Raw genomic sequence first — 22565 nt, forward strand, 5'->3', positions numbered from 1 at the left:
TTGTATGATGGGATGTAATCAAGCTCATTAAAAAGTGTAACTATGAATTAGAATATGTTGCTTCTAGAATTTGATAAAGGTACGAGGCAAACCAACAAGTTTCCTTTAAATAATTAGATAATTGTTTGGATTTGTAGACCAAGTAGTAGTCTCTCCTTTTCAACTGATACAACATAGGTATGATCATTATGTTTCCTTAATTACCTAATTGCATAACGTAATCGTACTTTATGACAGAAAGCCACGATAGTAAACGTACAATGTTTGGACGCTTATCGACACTGTACGTAATAATTACATTAAGAGCAACATATGATCCCAAAACACAGTCCTAAGGCGTTGTGATACGGACTATAATCTAACGACTTGTTGCCGTAAACGTTCTTGAGTAAATAAATCCAACAAGTTTAATGCAAAAGTTTTGGTTTACGCTTTATGGTAAATATTTGGTGTACGTCGTATAGCCGTTTTATAGATCTAGTAAAATGTTTGGTTTAATTGTGCTAGGTCAAGAGCGGGCGTTCGACAGGCGTCCTTGCGACGGGTAAATATTATTGTCTAAGCGGGTTTTCCACTGTTTAGTGTTTGTGGAGTCGTGGATGCTGCGAGTTCGAGCCCCGCCGGCCGGCGGCCGGGAGCGACGACCGCGCCATCCAGCTCTTGCTGCTTTATCACTGCGGCTATGCAATGGATAAACCTTTTCAAAGGTAGAACCTATATACTAAGTTTATACCATAGTATTATCAAGTATTATGTAAATAACCCAAGTTCGTAGGTACTAAGTGTAGTTGCATATCTACGGCGGAAGTGATATGAGGTGGTGGTTAATGAAAAGATCACATTTAAATTATTTATTTTATCAGATGTCAAATAAGTAACCATGTTGACAAGTGGAGTTTAGAAAATAAGAGAATAAGCCGTTGTGGGAGTGGTAGAGATGTGGGGCGCGGCAGTAGGCGGCGCGGGCGGCGCGGTGCGCGGGCGCCGCGCGGTGGGCGGCGCACTGTAGCCCTGCACGCGACCCGGCGCGCACGCACGCATGAAGATCGAGGAGCAAGCCACGGAGGAGGCGGCCCGCCGCCCGCCAGCCACCCGACGACAGGAGAAGCCACCCTACTCCTACATAGCCCTCATAGTCATGGCTATCAGACACTCTCCAAACAAAAGGCTGACCCTTAGCGAAATTTACAGTTATCTACAACAAACATTTCCATTTTTCCGAAGTTCATACCAGGGTTGGAAGAACTCGGTGCGGCACAATTTAAGCTTAAACGAATGTTTCGTCAAGCTTCCGAAGGGGCTCGGAAGGCCGGGGAAGGGACACTATTGGACTATCGACCCTTCCTCGGAGTTCATGTTCGAAGAGGGATCGTTCAGGAGGCGTCCGCGAGGATTCCGCCGGAAGTGCCAGGCTCTCAAGCCTCAGTTCGGGAGCGGTGGATACCTGTGCGGAGGCGGGGTTACCGCACTGCCGCCGGCGCAGCCCGCCGGCTACGAGCTAGCCGGCGGCAGCGGGGCCGGCACGAGCAACGCGAGTTCCATCGACTATGGAGCGTGTGCGTACTCGCACACCAGCTCGTCGAGCCAGCAGCTGCCGTACGGCAGCGACTACTGCTCGTACGGCGGCATGGGCGAGCGCGAGTGGCCGCTGCCCTACGGGTCGGTGGATACCAGCTACCGACCGCCGCCGTCGACGCCGCCGCCGCACCACGACCTTCCAGATCTCATACCCAATTACCAATATGTAACCAATGACCATGGTGAGTTTCGTTTGTTTATTTTTTATTGTGATAATTTTAGCTTATTGTTACAATGTTTCCAATTGGAATTGGAAAAGGGCAGGATAACAAATAACTTCAATATTCTTTTCTTCTTGAATAACGCAATCCAATCAAATAGATAGTGTCAAGCGTGATCAGTATTTGTATTCAAAATCCAACACGAATATTTCTTCTGCCCGTCGTAATTATGAAATTATGAGTCTGATTTACTTAAAAAGCTTGAAAAGTGATGTCTTTCGGTATAATACTAATGAGTCAATGGGTAATAGTAATGAGTCCATAAGGCCCTAAGGCCTCTCCAGTCTCCAGTTATGAGCTTATGAGATATGAGACTTACATAGTTGAATACAAACCTTACAAGAAAAATTGTTAGGCCATTTCCTTAACAAATTTTGCTTATATCTTCTGACATTTTCCAGTAAATAAAAACCCACCAAAAACATTCTGCTTGTTTATCTCTAAAAAGTAATGAAATCTAGACAAAGTCGTGCCAAGTCTAAGGTTCCTTACTGCGATTTCTTTATTATTACAGTTAATGTTGTGTGACTTGGCCGTTAGTTTGGAAAACTTTCAAAACACTTTTACGCGTGTAGGTAGATAGAACTAATCCATACTAATATTATAAATGGGAAAGTGTGTGTGTCTGTTTGTTTGTCCGTCCTTCACGGCAAAACGGAGCGACGAATTGTCGTGATTTTTTAAGTGGAGATAGTTGAAGGGATGGAGAGTGACATAGGCTACTTTTTGTCTCTTTCTAATGCGAGCGAAGCCGCGGGCAAAAGCTATAGTTATATATATACGTATATAATCCCATTGAACCAATTTTGCCACCAATTTTCAGTGGGTTTCCCATACATTATTTTATTTCCATGGTTGTGTCGTTTTGTTCTTGATCGGGGGGCACGGTAGTGCCCCCGCCCAGTCGAGCGCTGAGCAAACACTGTAGTATACCATCCTTTACTGGAACCATTTCGCTGTATTTTTAGGCCCCTATTTGAGAACCTCTGGATAAGACGCAGAAATATTCGCCATCCAGTAAGCTATAATCACATACTTAAAATTCAAAATTTCAAGTCTGTTGGTCATTCAGTTCCGAAGTTAAGTGAAAGCAAAGTTTCGCATTTATGACACACTCACTCACTTATGATCATCAGAGTAGAACAAGTACTTCCCATAAACTCAGAGAGCTGAAATTTGGTACAGAGTTAGGGTTTAATTACCACATAAAGGGATAACTATAAAAACTAGGATAATCGAAGATCAGGAGTACCTGTGATCAGAAACAGTCATTGTGATCAGAAAACACAAGAGCCCAACCAAACATTTAGAGATCAACATACCGCCTTTACAAAAAAATATTCAACTTGGTGTGCCGCTTCATTTTATGCCCACGTTTCTACAAAAAGAAGTGAAATCCCACCAAAAATATTCTGTAAAAAACTAGCCAAGTCTCGATAAACCTGCTTGTTTATCTCTAAAAAGTAATAAAATCTAGACAAAGTCGTGCCAAGTCTCAAGTTCTTTCTTTATTGCGATTTATTTATTAAATATTATAGTTAATATTGTGTGACTTGGCCGTTGGAGAAAGAGATGAATGAAACCCAAATCGAATTATTGAAAATTAAATCATCATTAAAATCTAATTTGACCTTCACATAAAGACACAATAATTTAGACTGCCTTAAACGAGGTCTACCTAATAGTGATTATCCCAAATATGTAAAGCAAAAGGGAGTACCCACCTACCTACGAGTACCTTATGGTGCTGTCACACAGGCAACACAATTGCCAACATTTCCCATACCATTGCCGCCTTTGCTCCATAGTTAGTTGGTGCGTATTGAACAAACGGCAATGGTAATTGTGTTGCCCGTGTAACAGCACCGATAATAAGTAGAAGCATTTTATCATACCTAGGTAATAGGTACATAAAGTTTAGATTGTTTACTATTTAGGTTGTACGACAATGAGGTGAAAGTTGATGATGGTCTCGGAACCACCACTCTATAGAGATAGTCGCCGTTTTTAGGGTTCCGTACCAAAAAAGTACAAAAGGAACCCTTATGGTGCCGATCTGTCCGTCTGTCTGTCATATTACTAAATATCTCGAGAACTACTTAATTATGCTATCGCTTTGAAATTTGGAATATTTATGAACATCGTAAAACTCTACAAATTGAAAGTATCATTTATTTAAATTTGTTAATATTCAATATTCATTATAGAAAATGGCCAAAATGAAAGGAGGGCAAACTGTAAATGTCAAGTGACTAGGTCAAATGGGGTATCGTTAGAAAGAGCTCAAACTGTACATATCAAGTTTGTGTATTTATTTGTTGTGGAAAAAAGAAACGTTTTTTGACAGAAAATGTAAAAAAAAGTACCCCCCCCCCCTTATCTCCGAAAATACCTCCTTACCAACGAAAATTTATAATTTTTTTACCATATATGGCTATTATAATAAATATTACAGGAAAAATAAAATCGTACACGTATCTTGTAAACTTTTTTTTATTTATAAAAATCTTTCAGATTTACCTCCCTTGCGGTGTACAGAATAATAATTAAAGTACCTGCTTCCAAATAAAGGAAAAATGGTTAAAATCGGTTCACTCACTTCACGCAATAAATAATTATCCCAAAATATCATCCATACTTTAAGCTCGCGCACATTAGTTTACTTAATTTGCCGATAGATGTCGTTGAACGCTCATTTCCCACATCGCGTTTTTCCTGATATAATGGGATTGGGTCAGGATCGGGACATGTTGTAACGAAAACTACAGAAGTCCAATTGACATTTGTCTTGATTTTCTTTGGACGTAGGTTAATAATAAAATTGTATATTAAATATTACTTGTTATGTGGGAAATTGAGTCTTGAGGGATTAAGTCAAGTCTGTAGAGTTATATGAATAACATTTGGTGATTCAACTATTGAAAGTTTGTACGGAAACCTCGGTGGGCGAGTCTGACTTGCACTTGGTCGGTTTTTTTTATTTATTACAATAGTTAACAGTTTTTGAAAATATAGAAATGCGTTTATTGAATAAATAATAGTGACCTAGGGGGTCCAAAATGAGGAATTTCATAAAACCACGTCTAATTATGTATTTAAAATAATACTTACTCTACATCTATTCTATGGACAATAAATAACAGAAGGAATCAAAACAAATTCAAAAATCATTGGGGAATCCAAGCACGTTATCCAACTATTCTGACATATCCGTTTAATTAGGTACTTACATAAAATATTGACATGTTTTCGAAGAAATGAGTAGGTACCTAAATAACTCCATACAAAACAGCTTTCGGTAAAAAAAAAAAATTCGCTTTCGTCAATTTTTTTTTAGGGTTCCGTATCTCAAAATGGAAAAACGCAACCCTTATAGCATCACTCGTACGTCTGTCTGTCATTATGTCACAGACAATTTTCTCCGAAACTACTAAAACAACAAATTTGAAATTTGGTAGACATATTTAAACCTGTGACCCTATCTAGGCATATATTCAAATAGCATGAGTAGAGACTGAGCAGCTAACGACTTTCAGATAGGCATTTTTGTTGTTTTTATTCTGATTTTTTTTAACAGTTACACTTTTTGTTCGTGTTACAGTAGGACACACCCGGTAAAATAAGTGCTACTTAGAACCATAAATACACGAAACCACGAGAAATACTTTCCTTGTAATTTATTAAAATTTAATAACCTAATCACAAAATTAAAATTTTGAAAAAATCCCGACCACGACATAGTGGACCAATTTTCATGGCTAAGAACACTCCCGAACGGAAAAAACTAAATCTAAATCGGTTCATCCGTTCGGGAGCTACAATGCCACAGGCAGACACACACACAGACAGACAGATAGACAGACAGACTGTCAGACAGACAGACAGACACGTCAAACACCCCGTCGTTTAAGCGTCGGGGGTTAAAAAATAAATAATGTAAAACGTAAGTAGGAAGTTCTCGTATTAAGTATTATTTATTCCTCGATCTCAGTAAAATAAACTACCTAAAAGCCTATATAGGTACACTTACATCCAACGACGATTAATGTAGACACGAAACAGATGCACCAAAGGTGATCGGCAAATCACCAAGGCGCGTACATAGATGGCTAATAAATGCTCCGGCGCAGAGCCGGATAATCGCCGGTTTATAGCCGCCCATGTGCGCCTGCGCCGTTTCTGAGAAGCCCGATCACTCTCTTACGACCGTCGTAAAAGCTGCGGTAACATGTGCAATGGCAGCGCAGCGAAGGGACGGGCTCCGAGTGTGCTGATGATCTTCTTTCAGCGCTCGTAGACAACATGCCACAGTCTACGCTCCACGACTGTCACTATCGTATACGAGAGAGCAATAGAGATACATATACCTATATATATATAAAGCACCTCGTTATTATAGTTCAATGCCTTGGTTAGGCAGTAATTTGGCAAGCCTCAAAGATAACTTATTTGGCTCTTTGTTGGACGTAGAGCTGTTTAATCAAGCACCTTTCCTACTATCAACTATTGTCATCCGGCCGCGACCGTCGCCGTCGCGTCTCATCGCATCGTCTACTTCCATATCGATAAGGTTTGATTTCGTATGCGTCGCATCGCCGTCGCGCGACCATCGCGCGACCGTCGCCCACGCAAGCCACGGCGTAAGCTTAGTTGGGTGTGTAAAAAGAAAAATGTAGAAAACCGTGAGATTTCGTGTCCGAATCCCAGTAATTACCTACTTTATTGATTTTCGTCTTGTCGGAAATATTTGTTCCTAGATAGATCAAGAAAAATGTTATACAATTATACATATACTTATCGTGAAGATGCGGTCGATCAGTCCGATTAAGGACTGCATTTTTAGTTTGTGCAGTAACAAAACAGAACATACATATTATCAAATACGTACACCTTTGCCGAACAGAGACCAAAGTAACTCATAAAAACATATATATGAAAATGAAATGAAAATGAAATATTTATTTTTCAAGTAGGCATATTACAATGCGCATATGAACGTCAAATAAAGCTACGCCGGCTCTATATAAGCTCTACCACCGGTCTGCACTTAAAAAACTGGCTACCGACATTAGGCGACATCCAAAATCTCAGAAATAAGATCACGCTATCATTCCACCTCACCCAAATTCTCACCGGCCATGGCTATCAAAATGTACCTCCAACGCTTCAAAATCACCCCCGATGACCTATGCCTATGCGACCAAACCACTCCACAACCCATAGACCATCTCCTCAGATATTGCCCTAAATTTATGAATCCACGTCTCGACCACGAAATCATCAGTCAAAATCTCAAAATTGACCCTTTGGAAATCATTACAAAAAACTCGACTTTAGAGTCATTCTGTAAATTTATCACCTATATAGTTAACAAACTCAAAAAATTTAACGGTACATACTTAACTCATTATCATTCATTTATTCATCATTTTCATCATTACATTATTTCAAAAATGTCATTATTACACACATTTTTATGTATGCATACAGAAAAAAAAAGAACTGATTAATTGAATTCTGCCGCCCGTATCATTCGCGGGGACTGGAATCAGAAGTTACAGATAAAAAAAGCGGAGGGCGATTTTTGAATCTCGCATACGGGATTTTGTCACTAAAATACCGGTTGAAAACGATAACTTGCCTATTATTTTCAGTGACAATTTTCTGAATTCGAACGCGAGAGACTCAAAAATCGGCCCGCGTTCATGTACAGCTAGTGAATTCTCAAAACACCACGGTCAGGAGATTCTTCAAAAATTTTCAGTACAGGAAACAGTAGGTAGTGGTACTGAAACTTGAGCAGTTTCACGTGTTCTGCTTACCTCGTTTGGGACAAGTTTATGTATACTCGTACCGATGTAAGTGGAAAAGGGACAGTTGATTCTTAATACAAACGCAACCCTCATTTTCCTGTACATATAATTACAACAATATGGGATATTTTCATAATCGCACGAATGTTAAACTAGGTATTCGATTTTGTTTACGGTTTCGTCAATTGACCTCTAGTGCATTTACCAAGATTTGAGGACCTAACCATAATGTTAATCGTTTGTGCTACGAAATCAAAACCCTAGCTGCCTCTCTAGTCTCTCTACCTCAGCCCTTGATTGGACAGTGTTCGCTGTGGCGAACATACATTTTAAAAAAATCTACTGGGCACATTTTCATCTTTGTTTATTTTTCTTTTGACTCAAATTGTAGCTTTGTATTTTTTTTAATGGAAGAAAATTAATTCATTACTGTCGCAATATTCGTATGTCAGCAATGCACTCAAAATCGCGACAAGACGGCAACCGCGAAGTATCATCAAGTTATTTATGACATTATACAGAGTGGGGCCTGTAACAAAGGCGAAGAATTGAACTGTAGGCTATTCTCCTTATTACTGATTAACATTTGTTCAGTGACTTTTAAAAATGATGAAGTCTTTAAATTTTTAATTTTTCATACAAAATAAATATTAGCTTCAATGTACGCCATTATTGTTGTCATTGACGTTGTCTGTCACACTTTAGACTTAACAGAATTCGCAATACATTACCTCTTAGAAAAAACTTTCAAGGGTGATAAAAATCAAAATACAAGTTATTTTTAAAAGGCGCCGAACAAATGTTAATCAGTATAAGGAGAATAGCCTAGAGTTCAATTCTTCGCCTTTGTTACAGGCCCCACTCTGTATTAGATTTTTTTGGTGTCACATTATCATTAATAATAAAACCGGTCAAGTGCGAGTCGGACTCGCTTACCGAGGGTTCCGTACAAACTTTCAATAGTTGAATCATCAAAATGTCATTCATAGAACTCTACAGACGACCAAATCCCTCAAGACTCAATTTCCCACATAACGAGTAATATTTTAATATACAATTTTATTGTTAGACAACGTCCAAATAAAATCAAGACTATTCGACTTCAATAATTTATGACATGTCCCAAGGACGCTCCTGAACCGACCTCATTATATCAGGAAAAACGCGATGTAGAAAATGACCGTTCAACGTACAGCAACATCTATCGGCAAATTGAGTAAACTAATGCGCGCGAGCTAGTATGGAAGATGATTTTTATGGGATAATTGTTTATTGCGTGAACCGATTGTAACCATTTTGCCTTTATTTGAAAGCAGGTAATTTCATTGTTATTTTGTTAAAAAATACAGGTACAATAAACACAGGTACAAGGGCGTTGAAATTGAAAATGTAAATCTTAAAGGATTTTTATTAGGGATGTACCGACTATTGATTTGGCCGACTAGGCCGACTACCGACTAGTCGGCGCTTGGGTGGCCGATTAGTCGGCCGACTAGTCGGCTAGTCGGCCAAAACATAATTTTCGACTAAATTCACATTTTGAATGTCATTTTTGGTCTTTCGAACGCGCTTTTCATGATTTTTTACAAGTTCAAAGGTTCATGACAATATTTATATACATTTTCCATTTTTGACAACCGGCTTGGCTTAGTGGGTAGTGATCCTGCCTAGGAAGTTGATAATCCTAGGTAGGATATTTATTTCTGTGATAAATACAGATATTTGTTATTTTGACAAAAAACAGGAATTACGAATAGTTACATAATACAACCATAATTTTCAGATGGTAATTTAATTTTGTACTGTTTTTCTATCACTAATGAAGTGCCGACTAATCGGCCCTTTTTGCCGACTAATCGCCGACTACAAATGTGGCCGGATAGTCGGCTTTTCCGACTAGTCGGCGACTAGTCGGTACATCCCTAATTTTTATAAATAAAAAAAATGTTTTCAATTAAGACACGTGTACGACTTTATTTATGTAATATTCATATAATAGCCATTGTTGGTGAAAATTTCATAAATTTATGTTTCTAAACTTCGGAATAGGGGGAACGGTATTTTTTTTTTACATTTTCCTTCAAAAAACATTTTTCTTCCTCAACCAAAATATATAAAAAATAGTTTTTTCAGTTTGAGCTCTCTCTAACGATACCTCACTTGACCTAGTTAAATAATAATAAAATAATAAATATTATAGGACATTCTTACACAGATTGACTGAGTCCCACGGTAAGCTCAAGATGGCTTGTGTTGCAGGTACTCAGACAACGATATATATAATATGGGTCCATATTGGGGCATATAAAATTATTTGTTATAAAATTATTGTTTATACCGATTTGTGCTCCGAATGATCATTTCTCATAATTTTACTTATCATAATTTTGTTTCATTATTATCAATCGTACTAATACTATCACTGTTCATAATAATCATTTAGCCGAAAATTTTTAATAATAAATTCTATACAAATATTTAATAATATTCATAATTTTGTGTTTAAGAAAATTATTCATCATAAAATTATTTAAAAAGTTTTGGGGAAGTTCTATGAAAAACTTTTGCCATTTATAGAAGCGCGCTTGGAGCTTTTATAGTGACATATACAATTTACATTAAAAAGTCGTTTCTGGTTTGCTCACGGTCAACCTAACACGCTCCTCCTCGCTACGCTCGTCGTCGCACCTAACTGGACTGTCACGTGTGATTTCTGTTCTGTTAACAATAATATAACGATAAATTATATCACTCGCAATCGTTATGATGAATAAGTATATAAACATTAACGTTAGTATAAAATGTATTTATGACGAATGACATTATGAACATAAGTCATTCGAAGTTACGATAGTTATTAACATAAAATTGTTATAAATAATGATCATTATAATGTAAAATTGTATGAGAAACATTTTCGGACTACCAATAATCTATATACCAATTTTATATGAACTTTGGCGCACCCATATAATATACAAATACTTATATACATAGAAAACATCCATGACTCAGGAACAAATATCTGTGCTCATCACACAAATAAATGCCCTTACCGGGATTCGAACCCGGGACCGTGGCGTAGCAGGCAGGGCCACTACGCGCTAGACCAGACCGATCGTCAAAGTTACTTTACTAAAGTTACTTGAAATTTACAGTTTGCCCCCTTTCATTTTGGCCATTTTCTGTAATTAATATTAATAAATTAAAAAAAATAATACTCGTACTTTCAATTTGTAGAGGTTAACCTCTACAAATTGAAAGTATTTATTTACACGATGTTCATAAGTATTTATTCCAAATTTCAAAGCGATAGCATTAAGTAGTTCTCGAGATATTTAATAATGTGACAGACAGACAGACAGACGGATAGAGCGACGCCATAAGGGTTCATTTTGTACCTTTTTGGTACGGAACCTTAAAAACGACATTTATCGGTTACTAAATGAGGTAATGAATCGAACTGAAGAGTTTCTAGTTTAGTCTAATTCCGTTATCACATTATCCGACCCGATATCGGATGTCGGAAGGATTTCAATGGAAAAAGTCCAAGATGGCGCCTTTAATTTATGGGATATCAGTCCGATATCAGATCGGATAATGTGAAAACGCACTTAGTCTTAATTTAGTGACAGTGACACTCAAAAACTCCTGATCAAGGTGCCGTGCCGAACACTGCCATCTTCACAGTGAAATGTAGGTTTGTTGCATGTTCGGTGTGGCGGGCATCGCCAGCTACGCAGTGTTTGAGATCCAGGCTTACATGTTCGGTGTGACGAACATTGCCAACTAATAGGTGGATCTAATACCAAAATATTTATTTCGCAAAAGAGCACCAAAGTAAATTACATTAATATTACATCTAAGTAAATACATAAAATTAATAGATAACACTAACCTTAATAGTTACGCACATCCCGATGCAAAAGTACCTGCCCGTGTTCTTGCCGTTGCCGCGTTATGGTGTTGAACCGTGACGAGATAACCGTTGCATCAGGAAGGTCCCACAGCGAGGATTCAGACCCCTCTTCCTCATGAGTCTTCCCACTTCCCCAAAAATACTTTGGCCTCCGTACACCAGAATCCGCGCTGTGAGGCATCCATGCCTCTGGTTCGCTTCACTCAAAGTGTAGTTAGGCGTGCACTTTTTGCCCTCGATGTCAGTAAGTCCAATGGGCCTATGGTATACGATACGCGCAATGTGTATTGACGTGATATCATGTATCATCATGATTTTAAAATAAAGAAATATGTCATTTGTTCTTGTAAAACATAAAAACACGTAAAAATATTTGGCCACTCCCAGGCTGCGAACAGCGCCATCTAGTTTTAAGCCTAAAAGGCCCACACATTTCAGGGGTACGCTTTTTTGAATGGGCTTTGTCAGTCCAGTATTAAATCGTTCTTGATCTAAATAAATATGTAATTTTGTACGAAACTTTTTATATTTTTTAGTCTATAACGACGTGATGTATTTGAGTTGAGTATACGTGCTACGTACGTCGCGCCGCGCATGCCGAGCGTAGTGGGTATGATTTGTTTACATGAACGCCCGTTTGTTCCAAGCGTTTGATCTTTATAAATGCAATAGGTATTTCGAGAATAACGTCGACGGCGAGTTACTGTAACGCACGGTCGCTTTAATAAAAAAAATCAAGAATGATTTTAAGAAAGACAACCTTGATGTTTTGTTTATTCGTTCATAGGTGCTCCGTTTATGAGCATTTTTGATTAGACATCTGACGTCTGTTTAAAAAAGACTGGATTTGTGATTCTTTACTGCTCTAGAACTAAGTCTGATAGGAATGAAACATAATCGTGTAGGTACCTACCTAGTCTACCTACTTGGTCAGATGATTATTGCAACGAATCACTGATTTCGTTTCGAGCATTTTTTTACGTTAAGGCGACTTTCCCTGTAAAAGAGCGAGGCCTGTTTAAAAAAACCTGCCAAGTTAGTGTCGGACTCGTGCACGAAGGGTTCCGGGATAATTATTTGTAATGACCGTTTCTAACAGTTGTTATTTTATTTGAGATAAGTTAGTTTACAAACAATCTTGTATAAATTTTAAGTAGGTATGTTAAAATTATCCACAACGATTGAGAATTATATATATGAAAGATTTATTGTAAATTTAAATCGAGATACATATTTAGCAATGTAACAGCTTCGCACAATAAGAGTTGTACCTTTTTGGTACGAAATCCTAAGTAAAAACGATGTAATTTCGATTATGAAATTAGAATCGGGAGCCATACAAGCTTTCTACCTTTTCAAAGGTTCAGTATCAAAAAAATAAGTAGGTCGGTGGATCTTATAGAACTATTAATTTAAAGTTCATGCTTAAGAAAAGTCATTCTTCTATGAACATAGGCAATTTATGATTAGGGAAGTATTTTTAACTCGACTGCATTTGAAGTAAACAAAAAAGTTAATTCTGTCTCATTCTACCTCTTTTTAACGTCAATTTAAATATAGAACTAGTTAAAATTAACTCAGTAATTGACACTGAGATCGATCCATTTGCCGCAATGTGTGGTCTGGGGAAGACAGTCGGCCCGTTACAGGCAATGGATCCCCAGGTTAAACAGGGTTACTAAAAACAATAAAAAAAACGAATGCGTGAAAACGCTATAGGCGCAAGGCTGCAAAAAACGTTAACCCTTTTAAGACCCCGATCCCATGTTTAGAGAACCAGTTTTTATACTTTTTATGGAACAGATTTGCGTATTTTGTGAAACACATTTTTTTGTACAATTTAGTTACCATGACGATATATTTTTTGCTGTTTTGTTTAAAGTTTTTTTTATCGGAGACTATGTTACTAAAAAAAATCCGCCAATTCAAATCTGTTTTCGACGAAATTAAAATGATGTTCAACCTGAAAGTATTTAGAATAGAAAAGACTAGGCAAATTACGAATTTTGTAAGGAATTTATATTTTAATGCACTTTTGCAATTTTCTATATCTACGGTTGGATTACTCTTGAAAGCACACATCGACACAACTTATTTATTCCCTTGCACGCCCAGTTTTTCCTTATATGTACTTATTGTAAAAAAAATCATGCTGGAGGTATTTAGTTGCTTAGCCATCAAAATAACTACCTATATAAATATGCGCACTTAAATTTGTTTAGGTTACTTGCTGCCATATATCAATATCAATGTGCCAATGTTTGTATGTATAACAGAAACATTTGAAGTCTCTATGCAAAATACTTACATTTTTAATTTTTTATAAATTTATTTTAACTATAAGCAGTAAGGTGCATTAGGGTAATTCCGAATGACAGAAATGCTCTGGTAATTCCGAAAGGGGAATCTTGACATGATGGAAATAATGGTGAATTTTGTGCAACTTTCGAAATTAGACGACTTTCAGAATTACCCGAATGCACCTTAGTGCGAAAATTAGGCTTAAGTACCTAATTATAACGGTAAAATTTTAAAAAATTTAAGAACTTTCTTTAAAAAATTTAAAATATTTAAAAATTTAAAAAGTTTCTAAGAGCTCTAAATGTAATGCTGGTTAACACCTTGGTGGACACTACACGCCTAAAGGCGTAATAACATTTTTCTTTCGATTGTGTCTGGAGTAGGGTCCTGCAAGGTGTTAGGTATACAGTGTGTAAATCTAATACGGGAATCTCTTAACGGTAGTGAGTACCTATCTATAGGTCATCAGAAATTTAATAAGATAACTTTACTTAACTAAATTTTTCCATAGTGAAAATATCCATACAAAATAATTCGTCTCGCAATGTACCTAATGCAAAACACACTCGCATTAAACGCTCGGTGACAGTTATCATTGACATTGCAGATGACAAAACTTTCAAAAATTAATTTTGTATCTAATAACAAAATATTACGATTAAATTCTGTCCATTTTCAGCGTGTGAGCAAAGACATATGTAACTCCGTATCACCTCCGTATAATAGACGGATAAAGTAGAAAAAAACGTACCTCAAAGCCCTAGAGAAAAAGGTACGGTAGCCTAGATGGCGTTACACCTTTGGGGAACGCTCGGCTAGTTGGCGCTAATATTAAGGTCAGTGCGGACAAGACCGGCATAGTTTATTTGAAATAAAGTTTGAGTGGATAAAACTCTATAATTAATTCAGTCTGGCGTAATGCGCATGGTCCTATGGGATAGCAAATATTATATTTTACAAAGCTTTTACAGTATTTTGGTGAAGTAAGGTACTTTTAAGTGATAAAAATCACTTTTTTTAAGGCTCGGCGGGTTGACCGTCCTCCCGCGATGAGCACAGAAAGACCGTCTAAGTAGTGCTTGTTGTCGCGTAATTTCATATGAGACTAGGTTCCAAAATCATGATCATTGTTATTTTACGTAATAACGGGGCAGAATGTGCTAGATAACTATTAAAATAACGTTGAAATTTTGAACATATAAGCATTTTTCTATTTATAAGGCAAGACCGGCATATGTCCCATAGATGGGGTTCATAACCTTTTCTTTTCAGGTCCAGATATTGCATAATACTGTTTTTCCAACGAACACCCGCGAATACAATTTAGTCACGATATTACAGGCTCATATAAATCCAACTACTTATCTGTTTTTGAAACTATGTTAATTAAGAAAACGTAATAGGATATTAAGATACGTGAATTAAATTGGTAACATTTCTTAGCAATGCTTGGTTTTGCTATAGTCACTACAGTATAAATGAATGCGTAATTTTTTTTCATCACACTCGCACACTAAATGTGATTTTACACGCAGGCGGAGCGTGAGTTATAGAAAAATCGTTCTCCCAAGGGAGTTATGAAATTTCTAGTACCGTATTCAATTTTTTTATCTTTTTACATATTGTTATGTTGAAAGTGTGATGAAAAACATTGTGTGTAACTCGGGGAGTATGAATATTACAAACTCGAGTCTTGGAGGAGCTGAGCGGTTCTTTTCTGTTCAAGGATTTTATGTTGCCAGTATAACATATTAATTCAATGAAAAGAGTTTTGACATTATATTTCATGATCGTTTATAAATTGTTGTAGATTAAGTTCGTACTACTGATTTGCAGTAGGTATATTCATTATTAATATTTTGGTAATTTCCTCATAGGTGACGTGAAAAATTGTATATGTCACATGGTGGCAAAATTATTTCCACCTTGAGCGTTAATACTTGAATCCCTCACTACGCTCAGGATTCTAATTTTGAATCCCGAGCGTAGCGAGATTAGAGATTATTTTACTTCGTTCAGGATTCAATAAACACCCTTTGCCCCATTTTGCTCGATTACGACTTCAAAAACTCAGTGGAGATTCAGATGTCATTAATACATAAATATTTACATAAATATTTGTATACTTAATACATACGAGTAAATATTTGTTTCAGTTATTAAAAATAGCAAACAATATACAAGTCATGTCTATACATCTTCCGAATAATGTATTGATAGAATGTTTTTTTGATGCACTTCCTAACGCCAGCGTATATATCGACGAGGAAGACGAAATGATTTTGCTTGAGAAGTGCACAGTTTGTGCCACTAGTCATAGTTTCGATATGACCCTCTGTGCCTCCAGGGTTCAGTTTCTGCCGTCTGACGAACAACCTTTATCAAATATGTTTTGTCAAGGGTGCGCAAATATTATGTTGTCTGTTTAAATAAATAATTGGATTCAAAATGCTTACTTTTATTTCTAAAATACATAACTCTCTTTTGAAATATTTGTCGCCGCATGTTGCACAATCTATACAAACACTACCAACTTAAATATGATGATGAGTAATGCAGTGTAAGTAGGCTTAGTTCTGTTCACCACTTATAATTCTTCACAACTATGTCATTTTTATTTAATACTTTCGAATGATATTAGTAACACCATACGAATCATTACCAAAACTGTCTTTCGAAGTTAAAATCAAAAACGGTACAACTATCATAAGCAAAAAACGTACTTATATATTGATATTGTTTACACTCGACTTATTTCCAATAAAGCCTAAAAAAGGTTGGCAACTCCTTGTTTATCGTATGCCGGTCTTGCCTTTCTCTTTTATGCCGGACTTTCTGAGTAGGCACAATTTCTAAGTTACATATTTCAGAACATAAAACAAGAAATTGAACGCGTTTTGAGTAGATTAATAGTACTAGTCAGAAAGAACGGTTATTAAACGACTACGTTACATACATGATATACAAATATTCCGACTGCTTCTATTTTATTTTAATTTTTTGCGGAACCATGTTGAACTCGATCATATATGACATTTTAACACATATCAAGGTAAGTAACATTATGGGCCAAATTGTCAAAACTGAGGTTCAAAAGTTCGAGAGATGGCAGTCTATGCACTGTGATTACACATTTTACTTTGACAGTAACTCTCTATAATACTCGATCCTCTTTGGTATGAGAAATAATGTAAGAAAGAACAAACAGTAATCGTACATTTTTCCTTAGTTCGCTAGTCTAAATTCTTACCGCCATTTATATTTAAGAGTGGCAGCTCCACCTATATAGGTCGTATTTTTTTTGAGATTTTACGAGTAATATGGAAATTATAGCTATATATTTATCGGATTTCAATACGAAACTGAGACAAAATTTACGGTTAATCATATTATTGTATTTATACCAATGATGTCCACGATTGTCACACAACTATTTTCCTTGATTTAGGGTGGATCGGAGGCGCAATACCAGATTATCAACGAATGGGCACATCCCGTGTAACCTGATAATGTAGATGACCTTTATGATCTACAATGATTACTTAGTATCAGGTACAGAGAAATACACCTACATAGTATTGCATAAAATGCGAATTAATAATTTAAATGTTTTTCTCAAATTTACATGTGAAATGAAATTTATTTACTTAGCGTCTGCAGCAAGCTTGCTCTCCAGTCTCCACACAAACGACGTGTCTTTATCATTTCAAAACTACTTGTTTGGTTTTAATGAAACTTTGCACATAATTATGGCATGAGGTATAACTAGAGCAGTAAAGAGCTCCAGCTTGAAGAACTAACGAAATAGAACTAAAATAAGTTTTTTATAAACTATAGTATCTGAGCCTAGATAAACTCATTTCTATTTACCCTAGAGATACGAGTATGTACATAATTTGCCTCATTTTATGTGCAGTTTTACTACAATCCATAAGGTAGTTTACCTAAATGAGTGTAACTATATTAAGGTACAGTGGGACAAATCTCGACTGGGGGGCAAATGTAACTGGTCCATTTTTTCCATGTTTTACAATGTTGTTGTTCAGTGGATACATTCAGAACTCAACATCATAGTGTAATAATGAAAAAAATGCATTAGTTGTAATTGCCCCCAGTCGAGATTTGTCCCGCTGTACCTTACATTTGTGTGGAAGGCTTAGCTTGTTGCGGACTCTGACCGCGAAAAAGGAGCAATAAAAGAATACCAAAAAAAATATTTAAGTAAAATTAATAAAATTAGATTTCTTCTCATCACACGCTTAATTTGATATTTACATATTATATCTGTTTTATATTCTGGAATATTGCGTCCCCGTGAATCCTTAATGCGAATTCTGACGTCAACCGATGTTCGGTGAACCTGCCAACTCAGAATCCGTTTTAACATTTAATGACCGATCATTGAGCACAAGCGAGAATTATTACATGTATATCATTACCGCCCGTAATTTCTTGTACCTATTTAAAAAGTTTGTTGGCAGATTTCCGGCATTCAGGATTCACAGTCTTTTATTGCTGGCGAAATTATTTATGCGATAATCATAATTTAAAATGCTGACATGTAACAAAGTGCTGGGAAATCTACTCTCACGATTAAATAAATTGGATAGATAAATAAGTAGGTATATACTCGTATTTTAATAAACTGGACGCAGGTTGCATCCGTTCCTGTTGCTCTCGACTATATTTTGTTCAGCGTATCAGCATATTGTATCAGCATTAGTCATCTTTATTGTAGCGGTTACTTCCCACAGCTCAACGGGAGAATGCCTCTTAAAACCCTATAAATCTTTAGCTGAGCGTTTAAAGTACGTAGCGTTATTTGGAAAAGTAGTGTGCGCCGGCGCGTGTCTCTCGTCGCTTGCCCACTCGAGAGCATTTACCAGCGGGCCGTGATCTACCGCGCGATGACAACCGCCTCGCCTGCGAGCTGCGCCCGCGCCGGTACAGACTACTTGAGCTCGAACAGAAGTCTAATTACTTCCTCTTTTCCCGCTACTTGCATTTTTTTATCAGTACTTATGGTTCATAATCAGGCACTTAACGAGCAGGTAATCCTATTATTCAATTTTGAAACTAAACATACTTGTAAAACAATGATAAATCTGTAGGTGTCTACGGATACGGATAATTATGCGGATCCAAAATTTGCTGTTTAATATGTTTGCTGTTATATAATGAATCTTCTAACTCAAATTTGTTTCTAAATATATATAGATTAGGTATTTTTTCACATGGGACATACAAAACATAAAACAATGTAACTGAACTAAACAGATACCTACGTACAATTCAAAAGTTTTGTAGCAGAATACGCGCAGTAACACGTGTCTTTAAATTCCAAGAAAATAGATTCAACCAGTTCGGTTTTACACGTAAAACCGTCCAATCGGGAGCATTCTGGGTTTGTTTAAATTACGACGATTACCAGAGGCGTGCACGTGGTGCCGACAACAGACGCGGCGCAGGCGCCCGCGCGATCGATGGGAACGCGCACCGCGCCCACCCCGCAATTATACTTTACACGCGTAAATTTAATCTGATGCATGTTTCACAAATCACTTGTCTTGTCCATGTATCAACGCTCGCGCTACCCCGCAATGGCCACTGTTTAGAAGAAAACTCGCTGGTATGACGGCCCGTTCGTGTTGAATAATTATAGTTTCAAACTGTCCTATTATTAGCGGTAACTTTTCTTAATTCGTTAGTACCTACCACCTATGTAATAATAATGTTTTCTTTTTATATTAAATACTTACTACAAAAACATTTGGATCTTTACCTCATTTAACTTTACCTACTTAGTTTCTAATTAAGTATTCGTTTCCGATTAGAAAATAGAATTTTTAGTTTTGTACTTGCTGCCAAAGCGAATGTTTTAAATTATCTGAAATGCTATTTTTTTATATTAAATTAACATATAAATATTTTCTCCTAAGGTACATCGGCGATGTTCGCAGGGATGCGCGGAGTGCACGGGCAAATGCTCGGGGGCGGATCGCTGGGGCTGGGCGGCTTCGGGCTGGGGTCGCCGCTGCCGGCGTTGCCGGAGCGTAAGGCGTACGCGTCGCCGCCGCCGACGCCGCTGCCGGCATTGCCGCCGTTGCCCGCGTTGCCCACGCCCTCGGCGCCGTCGGCGGCCGGCCAGCCGCCTGCCGTCAGCTCCGCGTCCGTTCATGCCTACTACGATCACATGAAATACTCGTTACACCAGTAGCTTTAAATCATGACGCACCTAATAAAGGTTAGGGTAGCACCAGACAGCTAGGACTAGTGAACGAGGACTCTCCACATAATGTGATCTAGACTCTCAGGCAGTGCTTCAGAGATATATGTACCTAACGATTTAAAGAATATTTAGGAAATTTATTTAAGTAAGTACTGTATGCTTTCATGTAATGCAATTGGCATTTGGTATGGTAGGTATATAGGGTGAGTGATGTCCAGCGCTAGTTTACCTGCGTGTTATCGACATTTACGAGTAAGATGCTGTATACTCCTTTGACGAAATTTCGAATATAAACCTTCTATGCTGAAACTATTATTGCAATCCTTATTGTAGTCTGAATATATCTATTTACTTAGATCTAAATTGTATACCTCAATTAGCTGATGACAAAAATGAATAATTTGCTAATAATCCGTGTGTGGACGAAAACTAGAACAATGACCCACCATCTAGAATTCTAGAATAATTTTAACCAAATACAATTATTTTAAATATTGTGAGAGTAATATGTACCTAGTTTAAATAATTGGCTAATTTTAATCTGTGTATTATATTAAATTACTTGACTATTGAAAATTAAATGCATTTCTAAACCAAAGTTGACCAAAGGAAGATTACAGGATATGTACGTTATTACATAATAGTGGGTAGGCACTTTAAATTTTTAAGTATCGTGCTGGTAAGCACCCCATGGTTTAGCTATTAATGATTTAAATGTATATACATATAGTACCTACCATGAAATCCGTTTTCACCTGAATTAAAAATAGGTATATATATACAACTCACGATCTTACAAAATTAATGAAAATACACTTTCAAACCATTGCCTTCACATATACAGCGTGTGTATTCCATACGGGCGAATATCTTAATAACGATGAGTATCGGACCTAAGGAGCCTAACTATATGTTTTTTTTAATAGATGACATATTTTTTTCATACAGCACGCAATGTATAATTAGTGTACCTATCTAAACGTCATTACGACATGACGTTTATGTCGTGTTAATGAAGTTGGACGGCGTGCATTGCTCCTTGGTAAGATTTAAAAAATTAATTACTCTTAATTAAAAACACTTAACAAAATGATTATGTTATACGATTCGTATGGTCAGATACTGCTTATAAATGGATACATTATTCGCCCGCATGGGATCCACACGCTGTATGTATGAAATTATAATTATTTTCAATATGTATAGGTAAAAAAATGCTGAGTCTAGACTAGCTTTGTTTATTATTCCCATGAAATTCAGGTGAAAGCGGATATAATAATAATTATTTAAAATCTTTAGCACTCAGACCACCTCTGCGAGAAAGCGACACGCATTCGCCACATGTATAGCATATTAATCGATGATCTATATATAACTGATCTATTTTATCACCATTAATTAATCGCTATGGTTGGGTGGTACAGAATACTTCAGGGTATTCAGACCCAGTTATCGTGCCATACAATATTTATGTTTTGTAACTATGTATATCAACTTAGGATAAGAATAGTAATTACTTAAATGAATGTAATTTATTTACATTTATATTGTATAATATCACACACCTAGTGAATTTAGGTAGTTACTTATATTGTTTAGTAGTAAGTGACATACTGAAAGTTAGACATGTAGGTGTTTGAGCGGTTCTGCACTCTAGCGAGGAGCAGTGTGCTAACTGGCAGGAAAGAAAGGTGTTTTCTCTGATAGCTTATATTATTATTTAGCGAACATATTATTTTAAGTAATTATCGTTTTCAATAAATTATCTTTAATAAATTGTTTTTTTTTAGTTCCAAGTTTAGTGTCCAACTGCTAATGGCGCATTGTGTTCCTCTCCCTCCCGGATACTTCCCTTTTCAGCTTACTTGGTTCCCGTGTATTTATTTAATTATATAATATAGGTATTTGGATTGCCCAATTGATCCGCTTGCTCGACATGACATGTCCCTTCTTACGCTAATGTTAGCTAAGTTTTTGGAATTGGTAATAACAAAATTAAAATTTTGAAAAAACCCCGACCGCGACACAGTGGACCGATTTTCATGTAACATGGCTAAGAACACTCCCGACTCCCGACTAACTCAGCTTTCAAACAAAACTAAATCTAAATCGGTTCATCTGTTCGGGAGCTACGATGCCACAGACAGACACACACACAGACAGACAGACAGACATGTCAAACTTATAACACCCCGTCGTTTTTGCATCGGGGGTTAAAAACAGTAAAATTTTGTGCGTTTTCACATTATCCGATTCGATATCGGATTTGGGAGGGATTTCAAAGGCAAAAATCAAAGATGGCGGCTTCAATGTATGGGATATCAGCAGTCCTACATCCGATATTGGATCGGATAATGTGAAAACGCACTTAGGGTTAGTGTTCTAGTTTCCGTTCGGGGGACCTAGCCAACGTCACAATCGCTTACGTATCTACGTGTCTTGAAACCACATTGAAACCCTCGCAATGCTTAAGATTCCACAGTCCACAGAAAATGAAACTACAT

At 36.9% G+C, this 22565-nt stretch overlaps 1 protein-coding gene across 1 annotated transcript; it reads left to right on the forward strand.

The window, feature by feature from the left end:
* Window positions 1–992: 992 nt before the first annotated feature.
* LOC125241083 (forkhead box protein F2-like) lies at window positions 993–21830 on the forward strand. Its single transcript, XM_048149397.1, has 2 exons — window positions 993–1760; window positions 19772–21830. The coding sequence occupies exons 1-2, from the start codon at window positions 1040–1042 to the stop codon at window positions 20047–20049; spliced, it is 999 nt and encodes a 332-aa protein (XP_048005354.1). The 5' UTR covers window positions 993–1039; the 3' UTR covers window positions 20050–21830.
* The last annotated feature ends 735 nt before the right edge of the window (window positions 21831–22565 follow it).

Source organism: Leguminivora glycinivorella, chromosome Z (assembly GCF_023078275.1).
Source record: "Leguminivora glycinivorella isolate SPB_JAAS2020 chromosome Z, LegGlyc_1.1, whole genome shotgun sequence".
In the NCBI taxonomy this organism is placed as follows: Eukaryota; Metazoa; Arthropoda; class Insecta; order Lepidoptera; family Tortricidae; genus Leguminivora; species Leguminivora glycinivorella.

What these genes read in the sequence shown, in the direction of transcription:
- LOC125241083 (XM_048149397.1), top strand. Translation starts at nt 1,040, where the DNA reads ATGAAGATCGAGGAGCAAGCCACGGAGGAGGCGGCCCGCCGCCCGCCA. An exon ending in ATATGTAACCAATGACCATG is followed by an intron (nt 1,761 to 19,771) that starts GTGAGTTTCGTT and finishes TTTTCTCCTAAG; the next exon opens with GTACATCGGCGATGTTCGCA.